The sequence below is a fragment of the Sylvia atricapilla genome, chromosome 6, assembly GCF_009819655.1.
Source record: "Sylvia atricapilla isolate bSylAtr1 chromosome 6, bSylAtr1.pri, whole genome shotgun sequence".
Lineage (NCBI taxonomy): Eukaryota > Metazoa > Chordata > Aves > Passeriformes > Sylviidae > Sylvia > Sylvia atricapilla.
The window spans coordinates 57806022-57827385 of NC_089145.1; the positions used below are offsets into that span (position 1 = coordinate 57806022).

Sequence of the window (21364 nt, forward strand, 5' to 3'; positions counted from 1 at the left end):
TCGGGGCTCCCCCGCATCGGTATTCACAGCCTTTAGCTGCGGGCTCGCTCCTCCTCAGACTGAAATGAATAAAGTGTAAGAGATTCACATTTCCTTACGCAGTCGGTCATTTGTTAAAAAAAAGCTGTACTGTTTCGAATGTTATGCCAGTTGTAACCTGTTAAGAAAGTTAGGCTGTTTGTACCAAAGTTTGTACCCTCAAAAATGTTATTCCGAGTTGTATACCCCCTCTAAAAACCCGGGTTCCCTCCCCTTCCATCGGGCTAGGCTGTCCCCATTCCCCACCGGCTCCTCGAACTGCTGGCCCCGCCTAATAGGAAAATCCAAGGATTTCCATGGTGCACCGCTCCAAACCGAAGTGCAGTTGCCGGCAAGCGGACCCAAAAGCCGGGACCCGGCACAAAATCCAGATAAAAAGGGAAACACTACAACACCGAGAAGACCCTCAGCTACCTAAGGACTGAATTCTGCTTCTGCCGCCTCGCCACGACCACAAAGAGACTGGGAAGAAGTGACGCCCCTAGACCACACGAGCCCAGTTGAGTTTCTGGGGATTCCCGCAAGGGAGGAACTCCCGACTCTGCAGCGAGAGCAGCAGATTCGCCTGACACCTGATCCTCAGCGGCGACAGGAGCGAGAACAATGACAGGAGCGGCGACGGCACAGGCGACCCCTCGAGTTCCCCCTTGAAAGAGCTGACTAATAAAGGCTTTTCAAAGGAGCGGGTCTCCTGGCCCATTTATAACACAAACAATCTTTTTTTAATATTGGTTGTTACCGTCCAAGAGAACGTGATGCCGGAACCGTATGGAAACGTTCAGTGTGCTGAGCTCCTCCTTTTTTCCGCATAAATCGACGCGGAGCGCGTTATCTCAGTTTGTTACAGCAAATGTGGAAGCACCGGGTTCCTACTAATACTTTGTTTCTGTTTCTGCTTTGCTCTGACTTACTGCTCTGTCTGTTCCTGCGGCGGGTGATGGAAAACTCCAGGAGTTCACAGTAGCTCTCTAATAACTAAGTTAGTAATTCCAGAGACATACATGTCTTGGCAATGTACCTAGAAAACCACGAAACGACTGAGTAATTTTAAAAACTTGCACTTTGGTTTCAGCTCGTTATCTGTAGCTGACCAGGACAAAGCACCTGAAGAAGTTGGCAGCCTCTGGTCTTGACATTAGCAGCTTCAACCAGTGACCTTCAGGTCCTGTAAACTTTAACTCGCTTATGGCTAGCCTCTAGCTTTGGAGCTAGATGTGATTCCTGACTCCCATGCCAGCACAGCTGCTTGTGGCACACTCCTGGGGCTGATAGGCAGTGAAAACCACAGTGATATGCAAGTAACCAACAGCAGCTGTCAAGGCTGGCAAAATCAGGTTTCCTTGGAGCACGGCCTCTTCTGATCCTTGGTGGACTGTGAAAGAACCTGTGGTCACTTCCTGGTAAACAGCTGTCGTCTCCTGCCTTGAACTGCTTTGGAATGGTTTCTTTTTTCCAGCCCCTCCAAGATGTGCAATATGGCTTTACTGCCTTTGAGAACATTTGAAAAATTTTATTTGCAGCGTACAGATACACAGATCTCTCACTCAGCTTTAAATGTGCAGTGAGTGGCTTCATGGAGGGCAACGCATTGGAGTCATACTGAGAGCCTTGTGCTTCAGCAAAAAGACTATTGACCAGCTACCTGCTGGAGACACCTGGTAATTCCATAAAGTCTGCAAGCAAGTTAGATGCATGTCTTTTTCTGAGGTAATTATCCCATCAGCTTGCAGGCATTGCATTAATACTAACAAAAGCCTGCACTGTGAAATCAATTTTCAGTCAAGCTGAAGCACGTTTCTGTTGTACAAGGCAGGGAAAACTGATTCAACACCCAGAATCTGCAGCCTCAGAGACTGGGCTGCCTCAGTGCCATACTGGCCCTGCAGATGGATTGTATCAGGGAACCTAGAAAGTCTGGCATTAATCATGTTGGACCACTCAGCCATAGTTGTGGTGGCCTGAAGCTTTAGGCAGGTTCATTTATTCAAGGCTACAAAAGTGAAAGTAATAGCTCCTCAGACTGAATTTTTAACACAATCCCAAAAAGCTGGAGTTCATTTAGTGGCCATGCAACAGTACCAGTAGAAGACCATTTCATTGTACTGTTTAGGAATATATTCAGTGCAGGTAGCTCGGTTTGCAGCTGGAGATTGAGCTCTCTGGATGGCTGGAGTCTGAGGCAAGGGACAGTGAACTGCCAACCCTTTGACAAGCTCAGAGACCTGTGTCCCAAACAGGTGATGGGACACTCAGAGACATGGCAGCAGCCAAGGACCCCCAAACATTCCCATGCTTAGACTGTGAGGGTATAAAAACCCAGAGTTTCCTTTGTCCAGGGTCCCAGCTCACACTTTTACTTAGTTATTACACCAAGACTGGATTATTTTAAGGATTGGTGCCACTGGGACTCTGCTATGGGATGCCTGGTGTGGAGATGGTAAGGAAAGCTTGTCTGACTATGTGAGTATCAAGGTGTGTGGGGAGTCAGGCTCACTGAAGCTGCCCACTGGGAAGGGGTTTCAGTCCCAACTTTTAGGTGGTGAAAGTGTGACTGCCAGAGTAGCTCCTGGATGGACAGGAAAGTTTCCCTAATGCAGCATACCATTGTAGTGCTGATCCAATACAACCCAACAAAGGTAACCATAAATGCAGAACTACTAATTTCTTAAACCAACTTTTCTTGATGCCACTTTGGTAATCCGAAGGAGCTGAATCATAAAGCTTGATGCTGTTTTACATTAAGATACTCAGTAATCTCGGAAGTCCTTTGACTCATCACCAGCTCAACAATGGAGAATCACTGAGTAGATATTATAATATGGAGACATGTAGGCGCGTAAGTTCCTTTCATTTGCATCCTTCTAGGCCAGATGAGTTTGGCTGCTTCAGAACTTGCATCTTGACTGCCTGGGGAATTTTTGGTGGAATCTGCAGTGGGAGTAGCACAGCGCTTACCTGAGTTGTTTATGCTGCTTCAAATCATTTGTGCAGGTGTATGAAGCAACACTGGTCCCTGATGAGAGAACTGGCTGGCTGGGAATTTCCTATGGTCTTACTTTCATAATAACATCTGCCTCTACAGGCTCTTTCTCTCCAGTCAGGGAGAAATGGAAGACACATTTCCCCCAGGACCAGATTCAAGAAAATATAAGTGATACTCTTTTTTTCACCCCTGCTGTGAGACAGCAGAAATAGCTAGTCGTGGAGTAAAAGGAGAGTGGTGGTTGATGAATCTGGTTATAATGTGTGCCCACTCCGTATACAGAGGAGTTTACACTTCATTTCCATTAGCACAACTTTTATTATTTTGTGTGTATATTTCCAAACACTCAGAAATAAGTTACAGAAACTGCGTCCATTATTCCAAGATAACGGCAGTACTCCATTTCGATACTTTTTTTTAATCATGAAAATGTATGCAATTACCATGACTTTGTTGTTCAGCCTTTACAGCATCATCATGTGACACACTTCTAAATTCTCTTAAAACGCTGTATGCACAGAAGTCACCTTTACACACCTACATGGGATGTCGGCACGGGTGTTATAAAAGCGGGTGAGATTTAAGAAACTGAGCATACTAAGATTTGGAGCATTTTCTCCTGTATCCCCCAGGCTCGCACAGGGTTCTGTCACATGTCGGACTCCGCCGCGCTCCACCTTTCCTGCGCAGTCAGCGCGTTTCCCGCGGCAGCAGCAGGAATGCTGCTGAGCTAATTTTGCTGGCTCAAAGGCGTACGTGCGGTCCCATACGGGCCTCCGCCGCCACCACGCATCACCAGACACCCTTCCCAAGTTTTCCTAAACACCGGGCGCTGGGGGCAGGCGCGGCCCGGCGGGGGCCGTCCCGCTCCTGCCCCCCGGCAGCGGCTCCCACCCTGGAAGCCGCAGGGAATGCGTTCCCGGCCGCGCCCCGGGCAGGAGGCTCCGCCGCACTGCGTTGGGAGCCGCCGGAGGGGCGGGGAGCGGGGGGGCGCCGCGCCGCCGGCACGGGGGGGAACGGCCAACGTCCCCCGCGAGGCGGGCGCGCCGGCCCCGCCTCCCAGCCCACCGCCGGCACGTTCCATCTCCTCCGCGGGGCGAAGCCTTCTCCGCCCGCCTCGGCGGCTTCTCGCCGCTCCGCGGAAACAGAGCGCGGCGCCGGAGGTATCTTCCTTCACGCGCTGCCCTCAGGGCTGGGTGATCCGGCCCACCTCTCCCCGCCGTGCCGGGCAATGGTAGCGGCCGCTCCGCCGCTCGGGCTCTCCCCCCGGCGGCGGCGCGGGTGGTGCGTCCCGGCAGCAGGCGCGTCCCGGCCGGCGCCCGCCCCCCCGCGCCGTGTCATTGATGTTGTTGTTTGTGTCGCAGGAGCCGCAGGCCAGGCCGGGGCCGCCGCCCGGGGCCGCCGCCGCGGGGCTGGGGCCGGCGCCAGGGATGTCGGTGTGCGGGGAGGCGGTGGGCGCCGGCTCCCTGCCCAGCGAGCTGGTGGTCCACATTTTCTCCTTCCTGGCGGCCCCCGACCGGCTGCGGGCCTCGGCCGCCTGTTCGCACTGGCGGGAGTGCCTCTTCTACCCGGCGCTCTGGCCGCGCCTCCGCCTCAGCCTCCGCGTCTCGCCCGCCGAGCGCCCGCGCCTCGAGTTCCTCATGCGCAAGTGCGGCTGGTTCGTCCGTGAGCTCCGCGTACAGTTCGCCGCCGACAACTACCCCACCGGCGGCGGCGGGGCGGCGGCGGGCGAGGGCGCCGCGGTGGCGGGGGACGGCGAGGCGCCGCCGCCGCTGAGCCCGCGCTGGCTCGACCTGCTGAGGACTTACCTGGAGCTGGTGCTGTGCGTCCTGAGCAGCGTCCGCAACAACAGGTACCGCCGGGGGAGCGGCGCTGCCGGCCGTGGGGGCAGGCGGAGCCCCGAGCCGCGAAAGGGTCGGGTCCGGCCGAGTGCCGCCGGTTCCTGCGGGCGGAAACAACGCCCGAGCCGGCGGCGGCCGGTTCGTGCTGGGGCTGGGCTCGGGGCCGCGCTGTGTGAGTCTGGGAGGTGGGCAGAAACGGGGACGCGCCGCTTCGAACTACCAAATTTTTTTTTGTCGTACGGTGTAGCTTGATGAGGAGTATTAATGCTCAGACATGCAGCTGGCGAGCGGCGGGTCGATACGCGAAGCAAATGCAGCTGTAGTAGTGAAAAGTTCTTGGTGTTTTGGATGGAGGCAGGGAATGCAGCTGGAGCGGAGCAAGTGAGAGGCAGGAGTTTGAATTTACTGCGTAACAAGACAGCTTTCTCGCTTAAAATAAGCCTTACTGCGGACATACTTTAGACCTTGTGTATGCTTGAGGAAAAGTATGAAATGAGAAATTAGTAAGGAGGAGTTAAAATTACAGCTCTGGCGCGGTGAGTTACTGCCCCAGTGAAGCGCCTTCACCTTTGCAGCTGTGAGGTCTTTTTCTGTAGAAAAGCCGAGCTTTCCTGCCAGCTCTTGTCTTACCTGCTAATCTGAGGTTTGAGGAGGTTTTATGTTCTTTTGTTCATTGAAAAAAAGGTTCACATGTAGGACTTTCTTGGCCTAATTGAATTTAAGTGCTAGAAATACTTTCCCATGGTTTGTATTTAAAACGTGTTTTTCACACGCTTACTTTGGCAGGCTAGATAGTTTTCTCAGCTTTGAGGTCTTCAACACAAAAATACTTGCATTCTCTTCGCTGTGTGTGGGTGTGGTAGAGATAGTAAGATAATAGTCAGATATCCTAATGTATGGCCTCTAGACAGCACGTAAAACAGGAAAGCAAAGATATTACAGTTAGGTTGTGATGAGTTTGGAAAGCCGTGTAGGTTTTAGGATAGGAAATAGTTAATATTACTTCCCCTCTGTGCGCATACAGTTTCATCTATCATGGGAACAAAAAAAAAAAAAAAAAAAAAAGATGCAAGTGTTTCAGGGCATCTTTAGGATGAATTAAACCTTGTGCATGGCCTTTAGAAAACTGTCTGCAACTGAGTCATGATCTTGTTACCGCCCCCTTTGATTCCAGGGGTATGAGAGGATAGCTGGAGGCTTTCCTTGTGCCTTTATTTTGAACTGTAGCGAGAGAACTTTAAAAGCAATTCCTCGTTGGTTTGAGATTGAATGCAAACGTGGTGTGTGAATTCCCACTTTCAGTTCCTGTGCTCTGTTGCGCCCAGCAGGTACTTCCTGTGCTGCAGCTGCGAGTTACAGACGTCACTTCAGAAAACAGCTCAGTAGTCCCAGCTCACCTTTAGCTTAATTTATTTCTTGCCCTGTGACTCCTCGGTGTGTGAATCATGGTCGTCTGTCTTGACTTCTCTTCTGTCTTGGTCTTCTCTTGCATTTCGGGAGCTTTCACTTCACTGTTGAATCTGCAGGAAATCCAGCCAGCGTTATAAGAGGAAAAAAAAAATGTTGAAGTGATTGTGGGGATTGTCTGATCTGAGACAAATATCATGACTGGGCTTGGAATTTTCGAATAAGTAGTATCTACAGGAGATGTTGCATGGGGGCGTTGTTAGAAAACGAAATTGTTGCTTTTTTTTTTTTTTTTTTTTTTTTTTTTTCCCCCCTCACTGAAATACCAGGCTGTCAAAATTAACTGTGATGTGAGAAGGCTTTTGATACACTTTTTCTTTTGAAAAGTTCTCCATGGCCTTATCTAAAATCTGTACAAGGATGCTTGCTTTCTGAAGTTGACTTTACAGATTCTGTCTGCACAGTGTGACTCAGGACTGCAGTAAAATACTGTGCAGAAGTAGCTGTTTCTCCAGTACCTGTTCTCTGGTCGATTATTTTGGTGGTAAGACAGGGATGGAGAGCTACCAACTTTGATAGGATTTTGCATTGCCATGCTTTCTTGCTGTCTCTAAATCATTTATATGCTGCACTTTTGGTTTGAAATGAATGATGCATGACTGGGAAACAGTGGGTACCTGGTTATTACAGCAGGAGTTTTTTAATGAGCATTTAAAAAATTGGGGGAAGAGTGGCATAATTTACATGAAACACTTGACCTTTTCTCAGTTACGCTTTCAGAATAGATTTGGTTTTTTCCTTTGAACAGGCCAAGCTTTTAGTTATTCTGATGTTTGGGGTTTTTTTTTTCCTTGTAAATAACTACCTGTAACTGATTAGTTTTCAGGGAGAACACTGGGGTTTAGTTCTTTAAGTGAACTTTTGACATTGAAAAGAGGTGAGAAGGAGTATTGACATATGCCAAATTGCTGCTTAGCTTTTTACTGTGACCAGCTGATGTCTAAACCAGAGGCATTGTCACCTGCCTGATGCTTAGTTTTGTCTAAAGAGGGACAGCAGTCCATAATTAATTTCTCTGCATCTCTTTATTTATCTGTAACTCAAGGACTATTTATAATTCTTTCTTGTTTTCACTGTGTTTCACTGTATGCAGGATAGCTATTGTAATTTCCAAAATAATGGAAATGGAAATTTTTAACTTCTCCAGTGGCTGAATCACTGTAAATGCATTCCTTTTGGAATTAAGTTTAGAACAGGACAGTCTTTTATAACTCCTGCCAGCCCTTATGATAGCTTTTTGGCAGATAAGTTCAAAAAACATTCCATTTTACACTTCAGAACTGAACAGGAAGAAATCTGCCTTTGTGATGCCGTTCCTTAACTGTGTAATGTTGTTTTGGGGTTTAAAATATATTATTAAGCAATGCAGTAGCAACCTTCCTCTTTGCAAGAAAAATCATGTACTTTAAATGGCTACAGATTTTCTTGAGGATTTACAATACTGCAGGACCTAAGAAAAGTAATTACTGAAAGTAATGAAATTTCTAAATGCTGTCTTGGCTAGAGGAGAATGATGTGTGGTTTTGCTACTAAGAGCATTTTCTGTACAACATAAAATTGCTAGTTTCTAAGCAAATCTGTGTGTTAAGTCTCTGGAAAAATATTTTGGAGTGACGTTTGCTAGCTCTGATGGAATTAAGGAAATAGCAACTTGTCTGCAACTTGTTTTAAGAACAACAGAATTTTTTTTTTGACAAATATTCCTGCTGCCAGCCAGTTATTATCCAAAAAGATATGTTCAAGGTCTGTCTCCTATTTGAAGCAGAGCTCAAGTTATTTTGTGGGTGGCAGCATATTACTTCCAAAATACTGGGACTGATAGCATTGGGACCTTGATGAGCTCTAAAAATCTATAATTTATTTAATTAAAAGGTACTAAAGTAGCGTTTATAGTGATCTGAAGCTTTTCCATAAGCTTTTATGTTTATGACAGCAAATGTAGCGAAATAACAAAGCATAGAACTGTTTAAAAGCTGATGTTCTCCTTAATACTGAGAAAAAGGCTGTGGGTGGGCATGGTGCTACTTAAATCTTCATGATCTGCATCTTTTCGAACTGATCTTCCAAAACTTAAGTTCTAGAAGGCAGAGTGGGAGTGCAACAAGCTTTCTGTTTCCACTGATGTGCATACAACAGCTGATAAGCACCTAGTGATCACTCAGTAGGAAAATCCTGTTCTTTTATATAAACTCTAAGATAGCAAAGTATAGGCTCCTCTATTCTGCCTTTGCTTACAAAGGAAGATAGGAAAGTGGTGACACCCCCCTTTTCCTCTGCAGCACGATAAATTGTGTGACTTGTCTGATCTTTGCTACGGAAACAAAAATGCAGAGTTACTATAAAACTGTGGTGTCTTGCTGAAGTGTGGTATCTCTTGGAGTTACCAAAAATTGGTAAAAACAGTAGACTGCATCTGGTTTTGATGTTTCCTAATGACCATTTTCAGTCTGAACAGGCAGCTGAAAGCAGTGTAGTAATACAATATGTGCCTTACTGCTTTGTTCACCTCGAATGTGAGCAAGGACACTTCGTGCTTTTTTTAATTGGGTATTAAAAAAGACCAACCAAAACTGTAGATGGAGCCTAGTGAGAAGCTTATTATTTCTACTGCGCTTTTTGAGCTAGTGGAAATGTTTTAGAAATCCTTCCCAAACATAAGTTTTTCCCCAGCTGTATGTATGGATACTACACAGGATTAAGATGCCATTATGAGTTTTAGCAAAAAATAAGTAACTTTGGAATAATTTTATTTAGATAGGAATCACTTTACTGACTCTGAAATAAAGATGAGCAGTGAGCTGAATGTCATGGAGTTCTATAACACTGCAAATAGTAGCAAAAATCTAACATTGTGTTGAACTGTGGTCAGATTTGTTGGTTGTAATAACTGCTATGAATGGAAAAATAAATGGATATTGTCACTGGTTAAGTTTTCAGGCAGAGAACTTTTCCATTTGTCTCTGTGCTGCATGAAATGGCAGTCAAAAAGATGAAGTAAAAATGTGTGGGGTGCTAGTAATTACTGTTCCATGTGTCCTGTACTTTGGTGATCATGTTAATGTCTGCCCACATCCTACTGTAGCACTGGCTGGCGGTGTGAGTGGCACAAACCAAGACCTGTGTTTGATGTGAATATGCAGGTGATTCAGAACTGTCCTGAAGACTGCATTTTGGCTCTTGACTCTCACAAATAAGTCACCGCGATCAAAAGAAAAAGCCTTATTTATAGCTTTGGCTGTGAACAATACTTTTCACACCAGGTGGAGGTTTCTGCTACTTCCCTGTCATACCAGACTATCTCTTACAGCTTTTGAGGAAAAAAAGAGCCCAAAATACTCTCAGTTGGGTGTGCCAGTGTTTTAGGTTTCCCTGCCAAGCTTATTCTTCAGTATGATTAGGCAACATCTTAGTGAGATTTGTAGAATACTGATAATATTTTAAGGCTCGGGTTTTTTTTAGTGTATCGTCAGTACAATAGGCCCGTGTTTAAAATATGAAATATATGGTTACAATTTCAGACACAGTTGTAAATTTTAGGTAATATGACTCCAGTATTTGTCAAACTTTATATGAAGCTTGTGAATCTTGCTATTAAGTTTTTCTATAGTTGTTCTCCTATAAAAAAAAAAGTAGCAAGTGCAACAGTAGGTAGATTTCAGGCAGTGTGCTGTTTTTGAGTACAGGAACTGCAAAACAGTAAATGACGATTTATGGTAGATAACAATTACAGACCTCGACTCATACCTTCTAAAAATGTAAAACTTGGCTGCTTAATCCTTTTTTTCCTCCCCTCTCCTCTTAGTAGAATATCAGGTTGTACTGTGGAGGTAGTGAACTGTACCAGAGCTTCCCTATGCTTTGAGCATGGTAATCATACTGCATTTTCCTCAAGGCTGATTTGAAATATTAGCATATGCTTTGTGGGCCAGAAGAAACAAGGATTTATGGTAACTCATGTAATTGTGAGCTACAGGTTAATTGGCATCTACTGTTTAGGATTAATTTAACTTATGTGTCCATTTGTGGTGGAACTGGAGTTTCTGTCTTGTTAATTATCAATTGCAGACTAGCCCTTGCATGTTAGGAGTAAATCTGATTTACAGCATATATAAATAAAAGCAATGTTGACCCAAAAGTCAGTTACAAAAATAATAACAGTAAATGCTACATAGCTACTTTAAAACTGCAGTTGTTTGCATTTCTCTTTCTTGATCTGTTTTAGGAATAGAAAAGATGTAAATCAGGAAACTGAACTAGGGTAAAGAAAAGTGACTTGTCTAGTGCACTGGGTCATGTTCAGCATCAACTCTCAGAGGTTTTTCTTTCACTTCTTTTTAGGTGTCCCTTCTAAAGTTAAATTCATGTATCATGGTGGACCACTGTCCCTTACTGATGGATAATATTAGAAGAGTTTCCTCTACTTTGATGTAACAGAAATTAGACACTAATTAGGGTGTGGGGTGCTTTTGCTTTTCCTGTCTGAGCTTTGTGATTGAGGCAGGTTTGGGCTCCTGTTTGTAACTCAGCTGATGTAACTGCTCAGGCAGGGCTGTTTGTGGTTGTGTTCTTCTTGGGCATTAGGTGCAGTGTTAAAGTTAAAAGGAATAAATATTTCATGTTTTTATCTGTGACACTTAACACACATGTTCCGATGATTAAAAATTGCATGGAACTACTTGTAAGTTTTCTTTGTGGTGCTGCAGGCCTGCTGAAAATATTTCTGTGCTGACTGAAAACCAGCTGGCTTCAGCAGTTTGTGTAGTCCTCTTTCCCTTTTACTTCAGTCTCATTTTCTGTAGTTCCATATGTGTCTGCATTCCAGGACAGTAGTAAGTTTCCCAACACAGGCTGTATGTTCAGTGTAATAATGGGGTTTATTGCCTGCATTTGTCTTATCCAGAATGATTTCCCACACAGATTCCTTTTCGTTTTGTTGTTTCCTAGGAACCTCCAGAAGTTAAGTCTCTTTGGGGATATAAGCATTCTGCAGCAACATGGAACTATATCAAATACCTACCTTGGAAAAGTTGACCCTGATGGCAAGAAGATTAAGCAGTAAGTTACATTTGTAAATTATCAAATACAGAATAATAATAACAATAGTGAAAATAATCAAAATTAATAACTGAACACAGAAATTCCTGAAATACATGACTGAAAAGCTTTTAAGTTTTTTAACAGGGTGAAAATCTAAATTATTGCTCCTGCTATTTACATGAAATAGTCTGATTTTGTGGCTGTTGTATTTTTGTTGGGTTTTTTTCCCTCTGTTCTCAGCAGGGTGAGAATCCTTTCTTTTCCTCTTTTCATTGTGTTCTAGAAACAATATTATGTTAATGTCACAAAAGGGGAAGAGGAATGAGGGACTGTTATGAGCACCTCTTACTATTGCTGTACATGAAAAAAATGAGAAAAGGAAGTAATCTCTTGTATTTCACAAGAGTTGAAAACATGTTTGTGTTAATGTTCTCTTTCAAATTTGCTTGAAAGGCTAAGAACTGGAGAAAGTTTTCTTAGTACCTACAGTTCATTAGACTACCAGGACAAATCTAAATACTTGGATAAATACTTTGGTGCTTGCACTAGAAAGTTGATGTGCAGATTGCATTAAATCATTTGCTCTCTTTTAAAAAGTTTCTTACTGCAGTTCCCACTGGGGAGAAAAGCTACCCTAGAGCTGCAGAGTTCTATGTCATATTTCTTTTTATTAAATTTTGCAGGTACTGAAACAGTATTCTTCTAAGCTCAGATGTTTAAGATGTATGAGAACCACAATGTAAACAGATTTTTTTTTGATGTAGTGAGGCATACGGATGGTAGTATTCTCCTGAACACCTCAAAATTGCTTTTTCTTCAATAGGTCTGTAAAATATTAAAAGCACTATTAAGATTGATTACCTGGGCTATTACAAAACAAATCCTACCATTGCTGCAAGCATTACAGCACCTTTTGGGGATGTGTATGGGGGAGGGAAGAGTCTTGGGAAGAAATTTGAGATTGCTGTGGTAGAATCTTTTTCTGAGGGGATTGTGAGATAATCTGCCTTCAATTTAAGCACTGACAAGAATAGTTATGAAACAAACATTGCCAGGATGAAATGAGGTGCATCCTAACTCAAAATGAATTTAGGAATTGAATGGAAAATTACACTATGGGTCTTACCTGTTGTTTAAAACTGTTTCATTTGTGTCACAGTTGCGAGTCCTCAATTTAAAATAAAATGTTTGGAGAAATCTGGATGTATTGAAGTCTTTTTACCTGATGACTATCCTAGGCCAAACCTTGGCAGCTGAGGTATAAAATAAATACAGTTACCACGCCAGCTTTTCCACTTGGGTGAAGTCAGGCCTTGCAATCTTAGTACCTTCATAGGAGAAGGAAGAAAGCACACATGGGCAAGGGAGGGGATGAATAAGGATTTGCCAAGAGAGAGGATGAATGAGGACTGATCTTTTAACTTCATTACAACAGAAGGGTTATGGGGCATCAAAGGTAGTAGGTGACAGGTCCAGAGCAAGCAAGCAGAGGGTGTAATCACACTGCAAAGTTCTTTACTGTTGGGTGTTGTGCTTGTTAAACACTTACTCCACTAAGGGAGGAACCTGGATGAATTTGTAGAAGTGAAGTCTCTTGAGAGCTGCAAAATACATAAAGTCACCTCTGCCCAGAACTGAGTTACAAAGTTTTGGGAACTAGAGAGATATTTGGTAAATATCCCTATGTGATTTCCTTGTTCTGTCACCTTAAGGTGCTAGTGGCTCTCTGCTGCCAGTCTGGATACTGGCCTAAACCTTTAATTTTGCCTGGACATTATCTCTGTTAAATTTACATGGATGAGAATAAAAATTCTGTAATATTTTCTTGTATAGATGTATAAAGTATACAGATCCTCATACCAATAAAAGAAGTAGTGTTCTGTGCAAAACCATTACCTGATTTGGAGAACAAAAATTTCTGCTGTTTTTTTACTGGATCTTATTTCTTGATGTTTTATGGGGCTGTCATAGCCTGGCTCAGCTTATTTTCTGCCATGCTGACCAGGGCTTGAGATAAAATACTTACCTACACATGTGTCTAATATGCTAAAAGAACACTTGTCATTTGGGCAGGAGGACTCTTTACAACTTTGGAATGAAGACTGGAAAAATACTTACATGGAGAAAAATTTTAGGGTGTGACTGTACTATTTGAATTTAATATTGAAAATTTAAAATACTTCTGTTGCCTTCTTGAACAAAATAACGTAAAGAACATCTATTCACTACAAAAAAGGGATAGGAGAGGTGGGTGCATCAGAATAAGTTCATCATAATCTGGCACTGATAATTTGAAATTGAAATGTTACTGAGTCCAAGTTGTTTGGGTAAAACATGAACCTGTTGGCACTTGAAAATACAGTTAATTGTATGTTGGAATTATTTAAAGAATCTTCTGGTGTGTTTGTCCTTTACCTTTTAATGAACAGATCAAACAGGTAATTTCACATCATTCTAACTTACTCTCAAAATTAAATTTCTGCCACCTTTCATTGAAAATGACTCTTTTTCCATACTAAATTTGCAGTTCTGGAGAAGTTAGGAAATACAAAAAGCTGTTTTTAAAAACAAGAGCTGCATTTGAAAAGCATCACAGGTTTTCTTATTTGCATAACCTCAAAATGTGTGTAGGAGGGGTGTTAAATACATGCTGGAAAATACATGAAGTGAAGGTTCATAGTGTGTCACCGTTTTTGACAAAGTACATATTTCTTTAGTTTACGATTTGAACCTTTTAAGTGCAGAGGATGTTAAAATGCTCTGGGAGGTCTGCAGTCAGGTTGCAGTTCACAAGATCTATAATAATAGCATCTTCCTGCAGAATAAGGCTATAAATGAAGGAAGAATAATTCTTGAATAAAAAAATTGAATGGTATGCCGTTGGTAAGACTAAACCATGTTTAATAGGATCATTGTCTGTTTTGTTTACTTACAGAATCCAACAGCTGTTTGAAGAGATATTAGGCAATAGCAGGCAATTGAAATGGCTGTCTTGTGGGTTAATGCTGCAAATAGTAACTCCCACATCATTGTCCTCCTTATCAAACCCCATAGCCAACACCATGGAACATCTGAGCTTATTGGACAACCACATCCCTGGTAATACCACTCTTATCACTGCGGTTGAATTGGAGCGCTTTGTGAATCTGCGTTCGCTGGCTTTGGATTTCTGTGATTTTACAGCTGAGATGGCAAGAGTCCTGGCTGACAGCAACCATGTGCCTTTGCATCGACTGTCTCTCCTGGTCCACAGTGTTTCCATAATGCACAAGTCATTGGACAATATGCCAAAAGATGAGAATTGGCAGGCTCTGACTCGCAACAGCACTAATCTTCGGGTCTATATAATGGCTTTTGATGTCAAGAGTGATGATATGTTAAGGATTCTTAAGCCCAGTATCCCGCTAGAGAGGATTCACTTTGACAGCTATGTCACTTGTGTTTCAGGGGCTGTTGTTGACCTCATATCCAGGCAGTATGACAAGTTCCTCACTCATTTTATACTAATGAATGATGTGATAGATATGTCTGCCTTCCCAGATCTCAGTGACAACCGGAATGAAGATCCACTTGTCTTACTAGCCTGGAGGTGCACAAGACTCTCTCTCCTAGCTGTTCATGGTAGGTAACACATTGCATGGGCATAGAATGTGGTTTTTAAGTGCTTACAAGCCTTCAGCCTTTCTAATCATAGTGTGATTTAGTGGCATGTTATTCAAAAGGCTGCTGCACCATTGCTGTACATGCTGTTGTTGAAGGTGTTTATTTATATGAGTTTTAAACATGCTAGTATCTTAACTAACTTCTGTTGAGAAGTCACATAGGATTTTATTAAACTCCTCACAGAAGTGGAGGATAACCTGAGAAGTGAGCATTCCAAGAGGCTTTTCCTCCAAGTGGTCTGCACGGTGCAAGTTCCATTAAGTGACTGGTTATGTGTATGTGAACTGAAAACATTTGCTGTTTTTCTGTGAGCTCATATGCTGGCAAGATTAGATGATTTTGCTTCCTGTTTGTAAATACCACAAGTTAAGTGCTCCAAAGCTGAGAAGAAGGAATTTGTTAGCAATTTCATAAGACTACCAGCAGATGAAGGCTGAAAAATATTGGAGGGGGTTGCCTCACTGAATGTGTTGGTTTCACCAGTGATACCAGAGCTAGGTTTACCTCACCTTTTTATTTGCCATACAGTAGCAAATAACTTTTAGAAATTATTCAGCCCTGTCAACAATAGAGCACTTGGTGGTAGAAGTTACAGCAGTCTGCAAATTTTAAGGCACCTGAAACTGAAATAATGCAGAATAATGGTTTTTTATTTGTGCTGGAATCAAGCAAATTGCCAAGACCAAGTTTGCTGATGCATGAAGGAATTAAGCAATGACTGTATTGTATTGCATAAGAATAAATGTGTTTCCTCAGACTGCTTGGGGCAGTAAATCTCCAGTTGTTCAGTACAAACAGGAGACCTTCAGCAGCAGGAGGTGGGCATTCAGATTTCCATTGGTTGAAGTCAGAAGGTCCTGCTGTATTGGCTTTTTTTTTCCCCATGATCTTTTACTGGAAAAATCATTGCTGAGGGTAGGGGAGGCATGATCAGTTCAGCTGTCTCCTTAATAGTTTCCAGGTGAGACAGATTTTGGGTACTGGTACATGACTATCAGTCTACGTGTGGATTTAAGCAGTTTCTTCTAAAATTTGGGTGCGTATTTGAGGACTTCTAAAAAAAATTAAAACTGTGTTACCTTAAATTATCTTCCTGCTACAGAAAGGTCCTCTAATATATTATCTAACTTTAAAAGCTAGTGAAACATCTGAACGTAAGCTAGTGTAAGTATTATTTAATATCAGCACATATCTATTCAGTAGAAAGTATTCATCTGTGCAGAGCGTTGGGAAAGAAAATGTCCTTCATGCTTCTGTGTAGCAAATGGTTGTTGCTACATCACCTTTCTTTGGAGAAATGCTGTGTCTGCCTGTGTGAGAAAATGGCCAAATACCACCTTGTGTTACATCAGGATTCACAGTCTTTACCCTTCTTTTCCCCCTCATTGCAGCAGAAGCTAGCTAAGCTGCTTATAAATGCCTCCTGATCTTTTCGAAGCTGTGGACATAACTTCTCTAGTCCTACACCGCAAGCATCGCTCTTGGAGAGTAGTAACTGTAGATGGAACACTGTTAGGAAGGGATACCCAGAGTGCTGTGAAGCCTCAGTACAGCATCTTAGCCTCATGCTTGGATTCCCTGAGGATTACCATATAATGTTTTCTGGCTCCACTTGTCATGCACTGTGACGTTTCCTTCAGGAAAAGAAAGTGGTTTTGTTGAAGGTGCCATAACTTGATTCAAGTGCTCAAGTTTCTTCTGTTTTCCAAAGTGGTTATTCTTCAGTTTCCACTGCTTCTCAGGCTTTTGTGTGTGTGTTTATATATATGTTTCCTCTTCTGGTATTAGTTTGCTTTTGAAAAAGCTTTGATTTGCATCAGTTATAGAAGAGGAAGGGGAAAAGATATGCTAAGGATACTTTATATGGGCTGCCTCGAGGTTGTCTTCTGTGGGAAGTCACCATCTTTCCACCAAGATAGCATGTCCAGGAGCCAGAGGATGGCAGATGTTAAATACATTCTTGCAGAAGGAAGAAAGAGTGTGAAGAGTGTGTGATGGAGACAGTAGGACTCTTGTAGTGGTATGATACGGCACTGTGGATAAAAAGCATGGTCCATCTGTGAGAACAAAGGTCTTTTTTTGTTTTTTCTTCCTCCTTAAGGGAAGGATACTTCCACATGGATTTTTATGACCTTGTGTTATAAGCATACTGGTGAAGTTTTATTCTCTCCATGAGCGAAACTAAAGTTGAAATTTTTGCTGGCAAGGAAGAACAAATTACAGTGTGCTCATGGTAAATTTGTTGTTCAGTGATGCCAGTAAATGAAGTGATCATTTCCTCATACCTCTGAATACTTAGCTGGACAGAGACTCTTTGACAGCTGGGAGGTCACAAAGAAATTTCAGGCAGAACTTTTGAAAGGAGAGTTATTTTAAAATGAGTTGGGAATGATTTTTCTAGTGCACAGAGAATCTCACCATAAAAAGTTACAGTAAAAGCCATATACATGACCACATGATGATAAAGGGGATTTGTGTACAGGGTTTGTTTGGTTTTTTCCCCTTTATTCTTGCACTTGCTTTCAAGGATTTCTTTGTTAAGTTCCTTTACAGTCAAGATAACTAGAAGGTGGTGTGAGCTCCTTCATGTCCTGACAGGAGTGTTTCATCATGCAGGGAGGAATTTTCCACTGAGTTCTATGTTCCTATTAAGAAGGAACAGTGAATTAAGCTGCCTGAATTAAGACAGCTTCATTTTCTGTGGACAGTTGTGTGAAGTATCCAGCAGATGAAGATTGTGGGGATTCATGCATTCCTAATGGTTAATATACCAGAAATGAGTGTTACAGATGTGGGCAGGCTTCTTCGTTGAAAACCTACTCTAACCAACATATTTCCAGAGACACAATTAAAAAGAAAGTAAAAGAAAACAGAACAGAATTTTTTCTTTATTACTTTGACATCTTTTCTTCATTCTCTGGCTGTCTGTTTTATTTTGATACATTATGATGTAGAGCATGTTAACTACATTGTTGGAAGACCAAACCACAGTTAGCTTTTACTTCTCAGCAGTTTAGCTTCCCCAGTTCAAATAGTGTGCAGACTGCAGCTTTACTTGGAATCTACTTGGGCATCTCACCAAGAAGCTTAGCACCTGCGAGAATGATGATGAAGGCAGAAATGAGTCTTGCCTTTTGCAGTGGAAGGGTGGATTTGGCAGAGCTCCCCAAAAGGGAAGTTCCCAGACCATCTGTGGTTTGCATCTGAGTAGGAAGGGACTTTGCATTTCTCTTAGCCAGGGCACAGAAAGCTTACAGGTCTGGGGAGCAGGAGCTTTTAAAGAGGAATGCTAATATACAGTGTGAAGAGAAGGAAGCTTTGTAATTATATTTTATCTCAGAATAACGAGTAGTTTATTTTATATATATGTGTGTGTGTGCATGCTGACTTTCTGTTTGCTTGGTGGTGGCTTTTTTTTAATATGTCTACTTTCTAAAGCAATGAGAGCAAATCTTTTTTTTTTAGCATAAGCAGAGTTTTAAAGCAGTCCTTTTATGCATTTAGTTAATTGATAACTCACTTTTCTCATTCTAATTTTACTACAGAGTAGATCATAGGAGGTTTGAAATTTTATATATAACTTACTATAGTCCACTGCTCTGCAAGTCGGAGAAAAAGATCTAGAAAAGCTTGATGAAACTATCTGAAGTATTTTTATACTTTCTTATTCAGAATGTAAAATGGGGGTTTCACTACTTGAAACCAGAAAGCCCCCATCATAGGCCTTAGGAGAATTCTGCCAGGTGGAACATGACAGAACAGGTTGGGAGAGATATTGGGATGGTCTGGTATTAAGTATTAGAGTAAGAAAATGCTTGTAGGAAAATGACAGAGCAACCTTGTTTTTCTTTCCCCATAGGTTACACAGTCTGGGCTCATAATCTTATAGCAATTGCTCGTCTTCGTGGCTCTGACCTGAAAGTACTGGAAGTCACAGAAGAAAGCATTGAATTCGACCAAGGAGAACTGGCTGATCAGGATGTGGATCCAGTACACAATTTCATTGAGCAAGTATCTCTCGGATTGGGTCGCCCTTGGCACGCCGTCATGGACATAGAGCTGCTCAGTGTCTTCACTGAGCCAACCCGTCACTTTTACAGAGAGATGCAAAGCTTCAGTGAAGGCATTTAGCCCCTTATTTACAATTCCTGTGGTTACATATGCAAGTAGGGTCCTATTATGTTTTTTCGGTAGTGTGAATTAACCCCTTTTGTGCTGTGTTTAATCAGTATTAGCTATATAGAATTATATATGTGTATTCTACTTCTTGATCAAAGAACGTAGTCGGGTATTGGTTTAGAAGCTGAAAGTGGCAGTGTTTAGGGTTTTCACGGTTAATGGACTCGTCTACCAAACCTTGCAAAGATACAGCCAAAGGCTGTCTGAGGTTGCCGGCTAACTTTACTTTAATTGAGTAACTGCATTTTGAATTATTTTGCTATTATATTGGAGTCCTGTGCTTGGGAGCCAACTGTTTTTAATACCCATATCCATAGCCCAGTGGATTTCTATGCTGTCATTGTATGCTTAATCCAGTAGCATGCTACTTAAGAGGCTTAAGGGACAAGAAGCCTGTCGAGGGCTGTTCACTCTAAGACTCTTACCTTGCTTGATTTCACGTGCGGATTCTGCAGCATGGCTTAACTCCATTCCCGGCTTTCCTTAGCTGCTAAGCGGCGGTGTGAAACACTAGCGTTCAGGTTCCTGCACTTACAGATTCACTCCATAAAGCTGTAGTCTTTTGGATTCTTTGCAAACTCTTCCTTGTTTGTTCTCACGTTCTGTCATCTTCCTTAAAAGTTAGCTTTGGGCCAAAGTTTAAAAGGAGAAAGCAAGAAATGTGCACTCCGGTGAGGTAAACGCAGAACAGTGAAGATTTCAATACAAAGGTCTACACCTGCAAACAAACATTAGTCGTGAAATCCCTAACAACCAAGTCACTGGATTTTCTCTGTCAGCGCCTGTGTCAGCTGCCAAAGAATAGATTAAAAACGAAGAAGTGCCCACATGCTGGCAGGGGTAGGCCAACTTTTGGCCAGCCAGATACTGCTAGATTGTAATATATAAGGTCGAATTTCGACCTGTGGTACACAGCTGTGCTGTGGCTCAGTCAGCAACCTCAGAACTCTTAACAAACATGCACCTGTTTCACTGTGAATAGTGAATGTAAAGGAAGGAAAGGAAACAAATACAAAGCTTGTTCTATCACAGGTATGAGCTGCTATGATGCATGAAGAACATTCCATGAAGTATGTTTTAAAATCTTGTTATATCTGAGAGGCTTTAGAAGCCGATGTAACTGTTTCAGGGCAACCGCGGTACAGACGTGGTCTCTGTGAGACTTCCACCTGACCCCAGTTTTAAGTGGTACGAATGTTGTGCATTTAATGTTTAAAGGACAGTCTGCAATAATAAAGTAAGTGGCCAACGTGGGTGCCCAGCAGTGCTGAGACCTGGCTGCTATATTGTAAGCTTTGGAAAACACAATTTATGCAACAGATGTCCAGATATGATTCTATTTATGGAAAAAGTTTATATGTGTTTTACAAATGGTTTTACCATCTTATATTAAAATGACCTTTTGACAGGTGTGCGCTGTTTTGTCTCCAGTGAGCACATACCATGCGGATTTTATATGTACATCAGTAGAGTGAATCCACTGGCACAGTGTGTGTATATGCCAGATGTGGTGAGATTTTATCTTACAAATGTGATCAGATTAAAAAAAAAAAAACTCCTGACAGAAAATGTAAGGAAACCAGCTGAATGTTTGACTTGATGACTGATGTTGTATGGTTTATGTTAAATGTTATATTCTTTTAATCAATGAATAAAGCATTAAAAATTGATCGCTGTATAAAATACTTTATTGTTATTAGCATGAAGATTTTTAGAATTAAAATGCAACATCGTTCATAAGATGTGTATAACTAGTAGCTCCCATTGTGTTTAGGTCAGCAGAAAAATCTAAAATAAGTCACAATTTTTTTTAATTTGGCTGAATTTTGTCAACATTTTTTGGGGTGGTGGAGGAACGGGAAGGATGCTTTGCTAAAGATCAGACCAGTTAGCACAAACAGTATATCATTATATGACCTATTAGACTGATACAGTAAACTGTGGATTGTAGAATATAGAAGACTATTTTTGAGAAATTACTGCATCAATTGCAATCGCTTAAATCAAAATCTAATGTGCTCAAGAAAAATGTGTAGTACTTCTTTGGTGTCCCACTATTAAATAGATTCTGAATACCTGCAACGCTTCGGTTTGACGTTTTATCCGTACTCAGGGTGCACAGCTGTGCCTTTGGAATGAAAGCTGCAGATGTCTG

At 42.2% G+C, this 21364-nt stretch overlaps 1 protein-coding gene across 1 annotated transcript; it reads left to right on the plus strand.

Annotated features, from left to right (window-relative positions):
* Positions 1 to 4278: 4278 nt before the first annotated feature.
* On the plus strand, positions 4279 to 20879 carry FBXO33 (F-box protein 33). The gene is made up of 4 exons (XM_066322079.1): positions 4279 to 4874; positions 11275 to 11385; positions 14303 to 14988; positions 18890 to 20879. Exons 1-4 carry the CDS (start codon positions 4366 to 4368, stop codon positions 19159 to 19161), a joined length of 1578 nt encoding a protein of 525 aa, XP_066178176.1. The 5' UTR covers positions 4279 to 4365; the 3' UTR covers positions 19162 to 20879.
* Positions 20880 to 21364: the final 485 nt, after the last annotated feature.

What these genes read in the sequence shown, in the direction of transcription:
- FBXO33 (XM_066322079.1), top strand. Translation starts at nt 4,366, where the DNA reads ATGTTGTTGTTTGTGTCGCAGGAGCCGCAGGCCAGGCCGGGGCCGCCG. An exon ending in GATGGCAAGAAGATTAAGCA is followed by an intron (nt 11,386 to 14,302) that starts GTAAGTTACATT and finishes GTTTACTTACAG; the next exon opens with AATCCAACAGCTGTTTGAAG. An exon ending in CTCTCTCCTAGCTGTTCATG is followed by an intron (nt 14,989 to 18,889) that starts GTAGGTAACACA and finishes CTTTCCCCATAG; the next exon opens with GTTACACAGTCTGGGCTCAT.